General features: G+C 41.6%; 1 protein-coding gene across 1 annotated transcript in view; it reads right to left on the bottom strand.

Moving 5' to 3' along the window:
* The window catches only part of TANC2 (tetratricopeptide repeat, ankyrin repeat and coiled-coil containing 2), a 146,439-nt gene that overhangs the window by 103,130 nt on the left and 24,730 nt on the right, over positions 1-18,579 (bottom strand). The window contains exons 3-4 of the mRNA XM_066567080.1: positions 16,227-16,328; positions 2,776-2,847 (exon numbers count right to left, since the gene is read on the bottom strand). Coding sequence (XP_066423177.1) covers positions 2,776-2,847; positions 16,227-16,293 — 139 coding nt within the window. The 5' untranslated portion in view covers positions 16,294-16,328. The remainder of the gene's footprint in view (positions 1-2,775; positions 2,848-16,226; positions 16,329-18,579) is intronic.

Genomic DNA, 18,579 nt, shown 5'->3' with positions numbered 1-18,579 from the left:
GACAACCCATGATGGGTTTTTCAAATACATTTGGCACCAGGCGTGAAAAAACAGATTTGCCACCAATGATTTTGATTCTTAAAAATAATTTCAATTGCCTCAGGCTAAATTTTAGGGAACCATGGGCATCACCTGCAGCTTCAAGTCTGGGAAAGACTTACAAGTCTATGTGCATTTCACTGGTTATTATGGTGTAAGTTCCCAGTGTCTTTGATCAATCTACTTAAAATCAAAGGCAGTATGTTATATATAAATAAAAGTAATTATAGGTGGGCAAAGTTTTCCTTCTTAAAATTCAAAGGCTTTACAACAAAACAGTGAACTCACAAAACATCCACAAGGTACTAACTTCATTTCACACGTACCAAAATTTCTCTCTCCTCCTTGGCAGAGTAAATAAACACACAAGCAAAATCCCTGAAACAGTCTGAAATTTGTTTTGGTCAGAAAGAATATTGGTCTTATCAAACCCTGGAATTAGGGCTCATTGATGGCTGAACTGGAACTTTAACAGTTTGCTTATATAATATATTTAAATAAAATGTTATGGCAAAGTGCATATTTGAACTAATAAACTATTTCTTGGAGCTTTACAAGATTACCACAGAATCACTCAGGTTGGAAAAGACCTTTAAGATCATCAAGCCCAACCATCAACCCAGCATCACCACTAAACCATGTCCTTAAGTGTCACATTCACACGTTTTTGGAACACTTCCAGGAGTGGTGACTCCACCACTGCCCTGACCAGTCTGTTCCAGGGCTTGACAATTCTTTCCATGAAGAACATTTTCCTAAACCAACCTAACCAAAACCTCTGACCTAAACCTGCCCTGGCACAACTTGAGGCTGTTTCCTCTTGTCCTGCCACTGAAGCTTTGAAGACACACCTGGGCACCACACACAGTTACATGGAAGGTCAGACAGCAGGGAGAACAACTGCCCCATTTCAGCTGGATGCTTTATCCAAGGATAATAAACTTCCTCACAATGAAAAATGCCCATCAGCACGTGCAGACAGATTTCAAGTGATGGACACAGAGCTGGGAAAAGTTAGAGAAAATGCTTCTATAGAGCAGAGAGACTTCTCCTTCCATGCTGCAGAAAGCCTGCCTATACAATGATCCAAATGGAAATATTTAGCTCAGAAGCTTGTTGCTCCAAGAACTTGGAAGCTTTTTAACCTTTTCCCCTTCTATTCCCTCTCACACTGAAACTTCTTGCTGGTTGCTGCAGTTCCTTCAGTCAGCCACCAAAGAGGTACAGATCAGTGATTCCTGAGAAAGGATTTGCAAGAAAAAAGATCCACTCTTACTCTGCCAAAACCCATGCCTTTCCCACAGCAGCAGAGATCCAGAATAGATGGGTTGAAAGGGAACTTGAGAGAATAGAATGTGTTCAGATAGCTCCCAGCAGCAGCTGCATCTGAGCTGCTCTGCCCCATAACAAGAAACCACTGGACACAAGCCAAAGACGGAGGGGGACATGCCAGGCACCCACAGCAGAGCCTGTAGCACAGTCACACACCAACAACTCCATCTGAGCTCACAGTGGCAAAGAACAGCCACCCTCTGTCTGAACATCAAAGCACTCCTCCTTCTATGCAAGCTACCATGGAATATGTACATATGCTATAAATCCCCTGGTTCCTTCCTGATTTTACTTTAACTCTACTTAAAACCAATAACATTAAAAATAATAAATTTAAATACAGCAATTGAAAGATCCTGTGTGAAAAGAGCAGTTGACACTTCTGAGCTTCAGGGCTTTAACTACCAATTCCAATCTCCCTAATTCTGATCACAGCTTCAATGACTCAAAATCACCTCACCCAGGCAACACTGGAATACTGCCAAAAAAGGACAATTCTCTGGAGAAAATGTCCCCATAATAAGTCATTAGGACACCATGACAACAACAGGCTTGAGCCTAAATGAGAGGAAAATTATTGCTGCAATCCCAAAGACAGAGTAAGTCAACCAGCATAGAACCAGAGCCCTTACTGACAAAAAATGCTGCTCAATCTCAAAGCTGTGTGAGAACACAACACTTTCACAACCCTCATAAATGAGAAAATGCTTAAAACTTAGTAAAGCTGCTTCAAAGGACACATAACCCAGCACAGATCTAAGACCAGCTGCTGTCAGGGACAGAAATCCCCATTACAGGACTCTATGTGGTGTTAAGCAACCACCAAACCTACTCTGAGTGACAGATACTCAACAAAAGAGTCTGTTGGATTGATATTTAAAGAATATAAACCCTGGTTTTAGTACTTCCTTCCTTGGACCTTTTGTCCTCCTCCTGTGGGATGAAACAAACCAAAGCAAAAGATGTAAGGTGGGGCTGTTCAGCCCCCAGACAGGTACACACAGGTCCTTCTCCATTGCATCCCAGGGCTGGGGGAAGGATAACCTGGTTATGGTGAACCTGCCTGAAGCTCTTTGATATCAGGGGGAAGACAAGTAGAAACTTGGAAACGGAATGCTGGTTTGGCCTGGTACGTGCTGAAGAATTCCAGCTCCAGCAGCAGAACGCTCTGCCCCTGTGGCTGCAGGATGGAGATGCTCTGCAGGTCCACCAGGAGTTAGGTTAAACTCCTTCAGCCACTCAAAGATTGTCTGGCTTGTCAGTCTCAGAGCCGCTGTGTGGACAACAACCACGGGTGCACAGTCTGTCAGGTGGCACAGCTTGACGAGAAACACAACACGTGGGAAATATCAAAGGTGAACAAACGAGACGAGTCCCCGAGGCAGAACAACACTCAGGTTTTACCTTGCCCAGCTCGGCTCTGACGGGAGTCTACACTTGCCTGTCTTCGGTCTGGTGGCTCCTCGTTCCCTCCATCTGCACGAGAACCAAAACAGCACAAGTAGAACATCATAGTGGACAGGTCAGGCAGATGCAACTTTTCCTTGAGTCCCATCACCTATCTCAGAGGGACAGCAGGACAAAAGGTCCCTCTGGCAGACTGAAACTGGGGAAACTGCTGCTTGACTCTGCTGCTCCTTCCACCTTTTGCCCCAGCTCACTGCAATGAAATCCATGAGGTCCTTGGGGATGGAAGGAAGGTTTTACTTGCTCCTATTGATGCCACAGACATCTGAATGAGATAAAAACCAAATTGTGCATCTTCAAAGAGCTCCTTCACTTTGGATTGTTATATCAAAATATAAAAATATCAAGCACTGGAATTAAGAGATAAAAAAAAAAAATTTAAAATATCTGAAATATGAAATTTGAAACTGTGCCCCTTTAAAAGTATTTGTCCGCTAAAAACCAGGAAGGCTGGGAAGAATAAAAACTCTTATCACATCCTCTTGAAACTGTTTAGGAAAGCAGCTACAGTTAACAAATCCCAAATCCATCTGTGTAAATGCAGAGTGGGACATTGTGTACAATATTATACAATTAATTACAGGCTGCTCTTCATTGATCAACTGACCAGATTAGAAACAATGGATACACCCATCAATACAGCTGCTTGAGTACATGGAGTCTCTGGCAGCTGAGAACAAAAAGAAGCCCAACTCCACAGAGTGGGAAAAAGCAATCCCAGGGATTTCAAATTTAGGCTGTATTTCAGCAGCTCTTTCCTTATGGTAGAGGAAGGGGAAGCTTTTAAAAGCTTTAAAAACAGTTTTGAAATAACTGGATTCTTAAAGAGGTGTTTAAAAACTCGATAGCCGGTTTAGCATTGATGTATTTTGATGATGCTAAAAGCAACTGCATTTTGATATATTTGTTATATTTCTATCTCTGGATAGAAATCTCTCTACATAAGTTATTTGGTAAAGAGGTCTGTTGTGCCATAATTTAACTTTATCAACTCCTGCTGCATCTGAGCTATATCTGGCTTGATGGAAGGTGTAAACTGCAGCACAAGAGCAGAACTAAAATGAGGATTAAAAATCTTAATCTACCCCCACCCCCAAAAAAGAGAGGAAACACACTTCAGGCCAGGAGAGGTTTTCTGCTCCCTCTTCCCTTGGTGAAATGCTCCCACCCCTCAGTTTTCCTGCTGCAAGGCTCAAGCACCTTGAACAGATGCCAGGCAGGCCCTTTCTGTCACCTTTGCATCTTTCCCTGCTGACACAGCAGCTGCATGCGAAGGTCATCTGGCTCAGCAGCCCAGAATCTTGATTTTAAATGAGCTGTACCCACCCCAACAAGCCAACAACTGCCAGGGAGGCCACAGACCGTGACACTTGCCCAGTTCCCTTTTGCACTCTGGTTGCCAGAAGGATGTCACACTGCAAATACAACTGCAACATCATCATCACCATCATCATCATCCCTAATGGTCCCTGGCTATGAGCCCCCACAGACAACCTCTAAGTCATGGAGAAAACAAAAACCCTTTTGAGCTGTGAACGTAAATCCGAATGCAAAATAATTGTAAGGACTAAACACTTCAAAAGACAAGAAAGTCCCAGTATTAAAATCAGGAGTAAAGCCCTGTATTTATCCAAAGACACACAATCATCAGCAAAAGACAAACTCCCTCCCTGAAAGTTTCATCACCCTTGCAAGTGTTTGACACCAAACTACACGGGCCTTGGTGGGTGGAACTGGATGAGCTTTAAGGTCCCTTCCAACCCAACCCTGAGATCTCTGACGATTCTGTGAATCAATCTCCTTGATCACATGGAAAGACAACTCCTCTGCTGTGCAGTTACCCAGGTGTATCAAACCCTGCCTTGAGAACACGCTATGGCCAAGGGAGGGGCTGGGGGCAGCAGATCTGCTCCCCAAAATGCTCCAGCACTCAATGGTGGGACACAAAATGGTGACAACAGGACGCCAAAGCCATTGGGTTGGAGAAGAGGAACAGGAATCAAGAGTCTGGGATGGATCTTCCTGCAAGTTACACAACATAGTAAGGGGGAAAGAAAGCTCGCAGTAAAGTAATCTCCAAAATGCATTTAGCAGGTGGGAAAGGAAAAAATAAATCAGATGACTCAGCAAATATTAAATCTTCAGTCAGCATACAACAGCTGCTGCATTTGATTTGGATGCAGCAAAGGTGGGGCTTGGTGGAAACCAAGGATGGGAAGGAACAGCCACAGTTAAGAGCTGAATAACTGAACTATTTATTTCTTCTTCTCTTCACTACCAATAAAAATGTTGAGCATAATCTGCTCCCGGCAGTGGAGGAGCAAGGTTAGCAGGGAACAACACCACACTTAATTATGAAGTTATCTCACTGTACATGCAGCAAAGGGAAGATTACTGTTTCTAAGGGAATATTAATTCTCACATTTTTTGAACTTCCAAGTGCTTGTATTTACATCCACCTCTGTGTGGGCATCGGGACTCTGTCATCGCAGCAACACTCCCAGATATTTTATTTATGCATGATTTTAGGCAGTTGTTACTATTTGCTTCAGCAATAGCTATTGTTTATAGACATGACCTCCTATACAGACACCATTTATGGACAGTATCACCCCTGAAGCTTGATTGACTCAGTTGCTGTAATGATTGCCAGGGTGGTGAAACACCAAAGTTATTGACAGATCCCTCAATGCAACAGCTAAAATGGGTCACCAGAAGTAAATCAGTTGTGAAATCATTGCTAGAGAACACAGCTATCTGTGTTAACTTAAAATAAAGACCAGCACAGACTGAGATGAACCTGTTTAAGGAGCTTTACAGAAGTTGTCAAGCAAAAGAGAAAACAATCAAATGCCATGAGGGAAGTGAATAATATTGTAAATATTGACTCAGTAATTCATATTCTCTTGCACCTCACTATGAAAGAGATAAAAACTTTTGTGATCTTTAAAAAAATCTCATTGTTAAGAAAATCCATGAACTCTTACACAGTATTTTAGTTTTTGAAAGCTGCTGTCTCCTCAGTGTTCAGCATCTGTCCACCTGGGATGCTGGACACAGGTCAGAAACCCCACAAGGCTTCTGAGTGCCTGATTCTGAGTCAAGAACAGAGTAAACAGTCATGGCTATTAACTCTTTCTCTCATTACAAGGAAATGAAGGGATCTCAAAGATCATGATTAGTCACAGGATCAGCAGAGCAGCCTCTCCTGCTATAGCCAGGTATGAGAAACACCCCTTATGAGAAAACTGCTCCCTCTTCTCCCCCCTTCCCCATTCCACCAGTTCTCCATTAAAACCAATGACACAACAAATCCTCCCCAATACACACAACTGGATTCTTTGAACCGACTGCTTTGACAGGGAAACAAAATCTCAAGGTTTCGGCATTCCTAAACAAATCCCCTGCACAAAGCAGCACAATTAGTATGAGGGGGCTGCAAACAGGAGCCAGATCTGCACCAGCATCTGCACCAGCACCTCTGATGTCAGTAAATCCCACAGCACCTCTGGCATCAGCTCTGTCAGCACCTCCTGCCAGGCATTCTCGTTAAATGCAAACATAACAAGTTTCATACAAAATCAAGCACTAGCAGCCCAATATTTCTGGTTTCCTATTTAATTAAAAGGGCCTTTAAAACCCACACTGTGACTAAACATCTCTCAAGATCTCTGATCTGACAAAGCAATTTTTAAGGCAGAAGAATCCAAGGGTGGGTGAGGCTGCTGCACGCATGCTGGGGAATCTGCGGCAGGAGCCGACTGCATTGGATGTGCTGCTGCTCTCACAGCAACCAGCAGAGCACACTCCGCTGATAAGAGCTGATAAATCAATAGTTTAAATCCATATCGTATCGAAATTGTATCTGGAAAAGGCGGAACACTCACACAAAGCCAGTCAAGCTGTTAGGGACGGATCCAATTCCAGCCCAGCCCAGCATCCCTGCAGAAGCGTCTGGAGATGGGGCTCCCGGCTGCCATTGTGCTCCCAAAACAAAGACACGGGGGGGAAAAAAATCCTTGAAATAAATAAATCAGACAGCTCCAGGGGCCAGAGCCCAGCGGGAGGATCCTGGAGCTGCCGGCACTGCTGCTGCAGGAGCTGAGTCTGCCCCTGGAACCCGCCGCAGTGGTGCCGGCGTACGAGAGGGAGCTGCAAATCTCGTTCTCAGCATTCCCAATGGATTCCTGCCTGCTAAGAAATGACACGTGCCACATGATCTGCCTGCTGCTCTCCCAGGGTGAGACGGGCCTGGGAAGGGGCAAAGTGTTTCCCAGCTGGAGCAGGAGAGAACAGGGAGCCCAGTCTGGTACTGGAAACAATTATTTTAATCAAAAGTCCCTTCCTGATCATTTAGTTTGTGAGTATTTTTCAGCCTCAGAAAACAATATGCACCACCATTACAAATTCTTATTGTGCTATGATTAATTCTATTATAAATTCTATTAAATATTCTATTAATTCTATTAAATATTCTATTAATTCCATTATTATGATTATTGTTGTTGTTGCTATAAAATAGCAACGTGGCTTAAGAGGCTTTGCTAATTCATAAACATACAAAAGTCCATCCATTTATCATCCAAGTTCCTCTGTCTTTGAGGAAAGCCATTTGGGCAGAGCAAGAATTACAGATTTGTTTGGTTTATCAAGGGAGCTCTGACACAGATTCAGGGAAGCATCACCCAGCAAATGTGATGCTAAAATGCCTCAGCACCTTCCAAAAGCTGGCACTTCTTTTCCTCCACCTGCTCCCGCTGGTGTATGCTCCAGCTACATTTTTATGGCAGAAACTTCCTCTTTTTAGGAGCAGAGCACGGACACTTGCTGGGACTTGCATGACAACACAAGCACTTCCTAACAGGGTGCCCAGAGCAGCTGGGGCTGCCCCTGCATCCCTGGCAGTGCCCAAGGCCAGGCTGGGCAGGGCTGGGAGCAGCCTGGGGCAGTGGAAGGTGTCCCTGCCATGGCAGGGGTGACACTGGATGGGCTTTAAGGTCCCTTCCCAACCCAAACCACTCTGCAATTCAATGATAAATGGACTTCAAACTGTAAAGGTCTATTGTCTTCTTCTGGGATATCCTGCATTAACTCCCCATGTTGCTTATTAGTCATGAAAATCCACAGGAAAAAAAACCAAACCAACATTAAAACCAACCCAGTGGACAGAGGCCAAAAGACTTCTTAGAGGAGCCACAGATTAATAAAAAAAAAATTCTTTGCCTCTGCAAGTACATTTGTGTTTGTTTTTATTGCTGCAGTACTTGGAAGCCTGAACTGAAATTAAGATCCTACTGTGTTGGCAGCTTGTACAAAAAACACAGCAAGAAAACACCCTTGTCATATTATATTTATTAACTTAAATCCTATTCCTACAAGAGACTTTGCCAGCATTCCTGCCCAGGAATTTCAGACACAAGTACAAATGAGGTTTTTCTCCAGCATGTGTAGGAAATCAGAAATCATATATGCCAACATCTAAGTTATTCTGGAGCAGAATGAATCCTAAGTAAGTTCAGGTATCAGTGAGACAGATCTGTACCTTCATCACCTCAGATGCTGTTATTTGTCATTGGAAAAAAGCAGGTACTTCTAATCTGGGCTACAATTCATCTCACCTATTTCATACAGAAAAAGTAGCATCCTTGTTTCTATTAACATCAAGTAACTCCTTTATCCAGAGACACCTATACTGAGTATGTAAATCAAATCAAACAACCCCTCCTTTTTTTTCCTTTTTTTTTTTTCTTTGATGTGGGAAGATGACTTCATGACAAAAATATATGGAGTAAAAAACTGTGTGGTTAATAATATTTGGAAATTATACAGTGTATTTCATTCATTAATTTTAAAACCACCATAACGATGTATAAATCAAAAGCAGAGTATATTTAGTATATAATTAAATTGTGTCAATTGAAATCATAACAAAAAACCACCCCCAAATATAAATTAAAAGCCCCTTTTTAAATCTGTATGTTGGAATCATGAGATAATCCATGATCTTTATTTGTGACTTTAAGAATGATCCAGAGGTTCAGTTCAACAGATTAGTTTTGTCTACCAGCAAATCATCAGTAACAGTCTCAGAGGAGAAGTAATGGCTGATAATCATTCTGAACTCACCTAAAGAAGATTTTCAAACCTATTTAGATGACAAAAAGTATGTTCAGCCGAGGTCTGAACACCTGATAAAGCTTCTAATAAAATGTCCATAGCTTGCTTCAATTTTGAGGGGTTTTTGTACACTAAGAGAATATGGGTCGGCCTCTATACTGATCTCACCCTCAAAAAGAAAATTACATAAAAGGAAACATAAATCCTCCCACTTCAGAAAGATCTTGCAGCAAAAATTTCCACAATTCCTTCAAATAGGTCAGTTATAGATGGAAGCTCTAGCAAAAATTATCCATGAGTTATCTAAAAATAAATCTGATACTAAAAAAAATAGTCCTCACAGACATGCTGAGAGGAGAAGTTTGTGCAAGCAGTAGAAGGGGTTGAAGAGGAGAAACTCCTGAAAAGGTGCAGCTTAAAAGTCAATCCTCTCCCAAAGAAAAGATGATTTTTCCATTAAAAGTATTAGTAAGTCATAGACATTTACTCTTCCTTAAGGAAAATAAGGAAAAAGGGCAACTGCAATTCCAGAAAAGAGAAATGAATGATGGAATTGCAGAGTCATCCCTCACACCTGGCACAGGTACCTCCTGCAGCCAAGAAAGGCTTTATGTGATCCAAGTGCAACTTGGAAAAGCTTCACATATACAGTGCTGATCATAAAAATCCCTCAAAAATAAAAACATGAGTCATCCCTGGAATATAATCCTAAAATGGATCAATAGGGCTTCAACATCTGTCAATATAATAAACAACTGCAAGAATCTGCACTAACACTTCCCTGGGACAAGCAACACTGAATATAAATAATATTTATCTTTAGGAACTGGGGGAAAAAGTGATATGGAAAACTCTCACATCTTGGACAAGAAAACATCTTCTATATTCAACACACTGAGGTAAACAGCAAAATCAACAAGCAGGTGTTAAATATTTCTAGAACAATTTATTTATTTAGAAACATTTAATACTTAGTAAGTTTCTAGAATTGTGAGAAACATTACTTTTAGGTTGCTTGTATAAAATCCAAAAATCCATTTGAATAGATCAGATTACAGATTTTGTTTAAATCCTGCTTTAAGGGAAGGAATCCAAGTTTGTTCCTGGGGCCAGGCCTCTTCCAGCAGGAAACCCCCAAGTTATGACATCTCAGTGATTTCTTACTGATTTTCCAGATGAAAATGTTGAATTCACTGAAATACACATTATTTTCTTAAAAGATTTGATTGGATTTTTAAGCTATTACAGATATACAAATCCTTAAGGTTTCCTCAGACATTCTGGAAAGGACATTCCACTTTTGGCTGAACAAATCCCTCAAATTGGTATTATTTCCTTTTGAAGGTAGAGTGTATATTCTCTTTGAACTGTCTATGAGAACACATTTTTGATGCTGAATAAGAGGAGACAAGGTCATTTGATGTGGGAAGATGGAACTTCATCTCCTTTGCACATCAGCACAGGAATTTCAGTGGGATTTGATGGAAAACTCCTGCTCCCTCTACTGGCTCCAATATTTCATCACAAATGTGTCAGTAAATGGGAGTAAGGCCACAAAATCCCACATGTACCCAAAATCTGAGTGGTCTGGGGTCCTCCCTGCAAGGAAGACCCCGTCCAGGGAAGGGAATGGAGCAGGGAAAGGGGCTCAGCCTGGAGAAAAGGAGGCTCAGGGGGGACCTTCTGGCTCTGCACGTGTTCTTGGAGTTGGTGATAGTCACACATGTGAAAATATTTGTGAATCAGAAGGAAATAAATACGTATTATTCTAATACAGGCTGCTAAAATTCCCTTTAGGATAGTAGTGCAGGAGAGAAGCAGAAGCTTCATTGTCCAAACATCTTGTATTTGTCTGGGAAAAGAGTTTGGTACATGAACAAGACATATTCTGATCAAATAAATCAGAATACTAGAAACAGCATGCCTGTGCACATAAACATCTTCCTGACACACTGCCTTCTTCAGAAGGAAATTCTGAATTACATAAATGCAAAACAAACTTTCAGGAAAGGTCACTTCATGCTTAAACAAACTCAAGGACAAACTTTACTGTGGTCAGAGGATTTGTCAACATGCTCAAGCCTTGTTTAAAAATGGATTTATGAAAAACCAGCCATCTTTGTGCAAGAACAGGATCTGAATTATTAGTAGGGTGGAATACCTTGAACATGTGGATGCAGTCAGTATTGAGGACCATAATACATGGTGGGTCTTTTAATACCTGACTTCTAACACTTTATTAAATTAAGTTACCTGACATCTATAGGACCCACCAATTGGATCTCATCACTCAGCAATTTCTTTCAGAAACGAAATTGAAAAAGCAATTGTGACCCTCAAACTCTTCTGGGGTAAAAGTTATCCTCAGACTTCCACAAGAGATCAGACAGATGAGAAACTGCACAGAGATCTGGCCAGGCAGAAATGAGACCTTCACAGAAATGCCTTTTATCTTCAAAAGGCAGGAATCCAAGGAGAAGAGCATTTGACAGGGGCCCTTTCAGCCCCAGAATTAAAATATAAAGTGGCAGGTTCCAAAAAGCCCTATAAATACATTGGAAGTGAGAAGTAATTGGGTCTTCTGCAAACCAGGAAAGAAGAAGAGGTTTTTTAAAACCCTGCGCCAAAAATATTCTGAATGACAGGCAGGCTCCTGGCTGGGAAGCTCCAGATAAAAACTGTGCATTTTATAGTCAAGAACAAGCAAGATGTAATTCCTAACCAACTCAGAAGAGAAAAGCAGACCCTTTGGGCTAAGGACTACATGCCTCAGATTTTAGAGTACTTGCCTTGCCTTATTTTTTTTTGTTTTTTTTCTGTGTGTGGGTGGGGTTGTTTGTTTTTTAGTTTAGTTTTGTTCTTGTTGTTATTTTCTTGATGTTTCTTTGTTTTGTTTCATTGTTCTTGTTCTTTTGTTGTCTTTTTGGTTTGTTTCCCCCCTGGTTTTTTCTTTTGTTTAATGTTACATTTATCTTGGCCTCTGTCAGGAAATAAACAGCACAAATTCTTGGGCTTACTCCTCACAAAGTGAAGGGAAATACAAACCCAAACAAAATGTGCAGTTTTGCAGCTGAATTTTACCAGGTTCTAAAGGGAATCCAAACTCTTACAGCAGCATTAATTGAATGTGATAATATAAGAGGGAAATAGTCCATCTGCTTGAAAAAGGACAAGGATAACTGTAACAGGTGGAATGATGAATCCCTTCCATGGACTCATTTCCCTAACAGGACACTGGAATGAACACAAGTGGATTGATTTGATGAGCACTGCTTCAATCCACACCCAGACCAAGGAATGATTAATACAAGCAAGAAAACTGCAGATGAATGAGACAGGTCCTTAACAAAAACAAATGAAAACAACACAGAACTCCATAGTCTCTGGGTTCAGAGAACAGAAGTGCCCCAGAAGAACTGAATTAGGGGGGAAGAAGCCACAAATATCTCTTACAGATTAATACACCTGCTGGCCCTGACCATAGGGCTCTGGCCACAACAATCCTGCTGCATCTTCATCCAGAAGGAGAAACACAGGAGGGAAACACAGGAGGGAAACACAGGAGGGAAACACAGGAGGGAAACACAGGAGGGAAACACAGGAGGGAAACACAGGAGGGAAACTCAGGAGGGAAACTCAGGAGGGAAACTCAGGAGGGAAACTCAGGAGGGAAACTCAGGAGGGAAACTCAGGAGGGAAACTCAGGAGGGAAACTCAGGAGGGAAACTCAGGAGGGAAACACAGGAGGGAAACACAGGAGGGAAACACAGGAGGGAAACACAGGAGGGAAACACAGGAGGGAAACACAGGAGGGAAACACAGTCCTTTTAGACTTTAAAACAAACACAAGTTACATAATACAGCTCTGGATATAAACAAATGAGAAAGCTCGTATGTCTGAGTATCTCTAAGTTAATTTACACTGGGAAAACAAAGGTAATCTGCAACTATGCTGAGATCAGATTTCAGCACCACAGATGCTATCTGGCAGCTTTGTGGAATATCCATTTAGATCAGAAAAAAAAACAACAACCTAATCGAAATACTGTTGCAGGCATATTGTGTCCTCTAGGCATTTCTGTGAACCATCCTGAGCACTCTTGAGTCAGGGGAGAATTTTTCTTAAGTGAAGACATTAAATATGTGCACACACACATGTGCACTGAGCACTGTGTGTCCAGAGCACTTACTGTGAAACTCCAGCACTGAAGCTCTGAAAGGACACCCAGACACCCAGAATTAATCACAGGAGATTACACAGGCTGATGCTGCAGTAGAAATTAATTGATTTTAATTAGCACTACAGTATGTAACTGTCTATTCAGATGCATGTAATTGTATTCTTCTTTTATAAATATTTCGTGTGTTACTGAATCACAACACCATCAAGCAGCAAAGGGGAAAACCCACCCTGGCTGAGGTAAAATAAATGTTAATCACAGTTCTCAGAGAAGTTGCTTAGCAGTTTCTAAAGGAGGAAAATTAAGAAGGCTACTGCTGTCATTACCAGTGTTCTTTTAATCACCAAGAATTATCAAAACCACATCACATCTAGGAATCATTAGCTTGACTCCACTGCTCCTGTTTGTCAAGTGCTACTGCAAATGAAAGACGCAGCAAAGCAGAGGAATTTCAAAGGCCAGTGTGCTCCTTTGGATTCCCCAAGAAAAGAACACAATACCTCGAACCCTGCTTCAAAGGTTTATCCCACACTGGAATGCAAAACGCCTGGAGTGTAGGAAATGAGGACACAGGACAATTTCACAGAGACAGCTGGGTGGGCTGCCACCAACCCACAAGACTCAGACTCAGTACATGGCACACCTGAAACCTCCAACAGATGATTTTCCTAACGTGGAGTTTAGGATTTTGTTCATAGTTCTCAGAGATGGGTGTGTAGCTCTGATGGGGCAAATCACAGCACCAAAACCACCAGGGAAGCTTAATTTCCAGCTTCTAATTAGCATTCTAAATAATGTTAAACAAAATTTTAACATTTCAATAAACACATAATCCTTTTAGAGCACTTGAATGAGAAAAAATGCAAAACCTGCAGTGTCCCACCTCTGCTCCTATCAAAACTGCCAAGACAAGATCCACCAGTGAAGACAACACTGTTGGGGGGACCTGAAGGACAGCACTGAGTGCCAGAAGTACCAAATTTGTAATTTGCCAGAAGTGCAAAGCAAATAAATGCAGCAAGTTTCAGGTTTACAGTGCTGCATGCAACACAGAAAATATACACTGAAGATTTACTGATTGTTTTCCTTACTGTGTTGCAAAAAAAATACAGACTTAAATATATTTATCTAAAAAAAAAAAGATCTAGGCAGCAATGGATTCATCTAATGTCATGTAAGAGTTTAGAAGATTAACAACTATCTGAAAAATTATTATGCAGTGCGGGGATGTTTGCCACTTAGCCACAAACAACATAAACAAACCTGATCATCTCATTTTCCCATTCCCTCTCTTGCCCTGAAGAATGCCAAACAGAACTTCTCAATAAAGCAACTTATTTCAAGGGTAGAATTGCAGTAAATTTAACATACACTCCAGTCACTAGGCATTAGAGAACCTCATCAATTCAATTCTGTCATATTATTTTTCAATATATGAACAAGAAAACCCATCTCCTCTTGTGCTTTGCCCAAAAGCAGACTGTCGAATCTCAGTACTTCAGAATTGACGTTTTTCATTCACAAAATAAGAAACACGTATTTGCAGAGCTTGGCATATACAAAATCCTTAATATTGCTTCTGGGAGATAAGCCAAAAGGAATACCAGGCCTGTTAGCAGCACATCTGACAAAGAGAGGGCTTTGTACAGAAATCACAAGTTAAGGTGATTTGTCTACGTACAGTTTTCTAAAGGGATCATCAAAGGACTTGCACTTTCAAACAGCAAACGTGACACAAATCACAAGAGGATGGAGCCATCTGCTCACAGGCCTTCCACAAACCTGTCTTTGCATGCAGGAAACTCCCTCACACCAACCACTGCTGCTACAAGAGACTGAGGAGCTCCTATGGGAAGGAAATCTTCTCCACAAAGCAATGAACAGCCAAGACTTCAGGCCTGAATTATTATGGGGCCTTTGCAAAAGAGATTTTTACCTGCTTTGAGATCCAACTCCACACCACGGTGCAGGTTTGAACTGCCCTGGACCAACCAGCACCCCACAATTGGCACCAGACACCGGAATAAGGGAGCACTGATGTCCAAGGGGTCAGTGCTGCCCCACAACTCTCCTTCCCCAAATACAACATGGCCAGGAAGATATTAACAGATGGGATTGACAATGGCCAAATTCTGGCAGTGTGGGAAACACAGAACAACTTGCTTAAACCAAAGAAAACAGCCCATTTTCCCACTGCCTTTACCAGCACTGTGTCTCCTCATCCTCACCTCTGGTTTCTCAAGGAACATCCATATGAACATCCGTAACATAAATATCCAAATTAACACAGATGCATGAGCACAAATAAACACCCAAAATATTTAAAATGTGCTGCCAGATGGCTTTAAAATTCAAAATGAAAGATCTCATTAAAAGCTCTTCTCCTGCCAACACTCCATTTTTGGAAAAAACTACAAAAGTTAAATAAAAATGTTTTTAAAGCCTATCAATATTTTGTAATGTTTTGTTTTACAGTTACAATCTCCCTCAATCTCTGTCATGGATGAAACAGGCCAAGTCACGTGAACCAATACTAACTGTAAACTCCTTTCCTGAGATGGTGGAAAAACGAAATTGACATAAATGATGACTAAATTTGGGCAATTTCTCCTTTAATTTCAACTATTCCCATTCCTCTCTCTCCCTCCTGTTTTAAAAATAAAAGCTTAAAAGAAATTGCTGCTGCTGTCACAAGTTTTGCCTGTAATTAAGCAGGTTTCACTGCCACAAGTTATCACAGACATTTCAGAAGAAAAAAAATTTCTTACTTTCCATAAATGAAACGTGAACCCTGATGCTTGTTTACTACAAGATTATGTAGAACTCTTACTTGGGTTTCCCTGCATCTTATCACCCCAAGAAAACCAATGATGGTTTACATCCATTTAAAAAGAAATATAATTTCAAATTAAAAGCACAGCACAATATTAAAATGAAGTATAATGATGTCTGGGAGTCTACAAGATCGTCAGCTGAGTACATCTGTTCGTTAAGAAGGAGGAGAGCCCTGCTAAGACCAAAACACACATGAAAGGGGTGGCTTCAGGAGCGCCAGGATCCCACAGGCACGAGCAGGTGACGCTTACTTACCGCTGGACCTGTTTTTGCGGTTTGACTTCCCTCCCGTAAGAAGCATCTTGAGACTGTTTCGAAACATGGCGAGATCCTGTTCCACTTGGTTTATTGCAAACGCTGTGGGAAGCAGAACAACAGACACGCAAAATCAGCACTGCCACCTGGACCGCTGGAAGCCGTTATGGAGAGGAGGTAAAACGACGAAAAATTAAAATTGAAAAATTAAAACGCACAACTACATTTTTCCAGAATGCAGTGTCACTATTAAAGAAGAGCTAAAACCAAGGTAAAATGATGAAAAACTGTTTTGCCAATAAAATTCCTAACAACAACAATCCACATAAAGCCTACCGTTCAGTTTGCCTTCAGTTACCTAGGCTTTATTTCCAGGACAACACACTTCCAGTGCCGCTGGAATAGCCATAACCAATTTTGCCAAATAATTTTATTATCACAGAGAAGTGGGAAAGACACAGCATTTAGCAAATTGCCTCCATTTCCCATCACTATTAAAGCCAAACCCATCAGAAGGAGCTGCTGCCCTTCCTGTTGCCCAGAAAATCAATCCTGCTGACACCAGCCACAACTCCAGATGCTCTGCAGCTCCTGGGCTGGTTGCCTGTCAAATTCTCTTGTGAGTTGAATAAATTGTCATGAGGAGACAAGTCACTCAAACCCAGAGTAACTGATGCAAAAAATCAAACAGAAACTTTATCCCTGTATTTTCCTTGCTGTCTATGTCTCGGGAGAAAAAAAAAAAAAAGGTTGTTTGAGTATTGCTGAAGATAAAAGAGTGTCTGGGATCACCAGGCACACTGACAGCCTGTGCTGGGGAACAGCCACTTATTAAAGCATGTAAAGCATGAAAACACCTACAACAAAAGCAGTTCAAACCAGACCAAAAGAATTGTGGAGAGTCTTTGATCAGTACAAACAATAAACCACAATTTTCTTTCTATTGTACACATGATATTCCATACTTACAAGATAACACATTCATCTTTTAAAAATAAGGATTTTTTTTTTCCCTGTAACAATATTTGGTTCCTCTTGGAGGATGCTCAGTAAATGCCATCTTGCATTTCTTCCCATTTGTCTGATACTTTCAAGTCTAATAATACAATAATGCCCAATTCAAAGAGCTTTTAATGTATATTTAAAGCCACTGAAAGTCCTTTTAATATGGTGTTACTGAGAGACACCAGCATTCCAGGGCAGCAGCTCAGAGCATGCACATCCCAAGCCCCAGCAGGCAAACAGGGATGGCAGCAACTGCAGCTTTCCTGACAGAAGCTCACATTCCCAATCCCACAAACAGATCTGGGAGTCTGTGTGCCTGCATGGATGAGTATTTAACATGTAATCAGTATTTCCTTTGCATTTATGAATAACTTGAGCATCCCTGGCACCCTCAAAACACAAGGAGCTGGGGTTCAGGCTCGTTCCCAAGGCTCCTAAACGAGGCTTAGGTCCCCTTCAGAGCATCCCACTGTTCCATGACTATCAAAAAAAATTCCATCTGGGCACACAGACAATTGTTTAGGGACTTTCCCCATACTGGTTTGCACTGCAGAGAGAACTGAGCAGAGCTGTGCCACCAGTGCTGAGCTACAGCTGAATTCAACCAAATTCTGTCAAAGAAGCACATACAGTTTGCTAATAATTATATTTACCTGTATCTTGCAAACAGGGCCAGGAGGTGCAGTGCTGCTACTAGGGCTGAATTAAGGCTCTGCACAGGGCACAGAAAGAGCCTCCATGAATTTGCTCCTAAGAGCCCCAGAGTGGAGGGAGAACTGATGTCCTGCATAAAGACCCTGGGTTACCAGCCAAGGGACATCCCAAGGACTAATTCCATATTCTCAGGGGACTGCTGGACTACAGGGAGATGACTCTGCCCATATCAGGAGTGGGAACTAGGTGGTCTTTAAGGTCCCTTCAACCCAAAGCACTCAGTGATTCTGTGACTCTGCTTCAGCTGCAATTCCTGACGTGGTTCCTCATCACTTACACTGATGGATTCCAAGTGTAAGCACTCATTAGACTTACATCCCGATTAGTTAAGGTGTTCACAACACAGAGGAGCAGGTGACTAAAATCAGCTGCTGGTTTTTATTTTCATGCACAGCTGTGTCCCTTTGTGGCTTTGAGCAAACATGGTCACAGCTCTTCCTCTGTTCAGCCAACACCGCTAAGCCAGAAGTAATATTTAAGAATAAGCACTCTAAATTAAAAATCCTGTTGGTTGTGTTAGTTCATGGAATTAGAAGCATTAAACAGCAAACAGAATTACAGTGTTAGGAAGAGCTGGATCAGAGAACTTTCCATCCTAACCTGTGAACTCCTTAATGCACCTCACAGCCCAGGT

The sequence above is a fragment of the Molothrus aeneus genome, chromosome 28, assembly GCF_037042795.1.
Source record: "Molothrus aeneus isolate 106 chromosome 28, BPBGC_Maene_1.0, whole genome shotgun sequence".
Taxonomy (NCBI): Eukaryota; Metazoa; Chordata; class Aves; order Passeriformes; family Icteridae; genus Molothrus; species Molothrus aeneus.
This window is presented reverse-complemented; position numbering and strand designations above follow the sequence as displayed.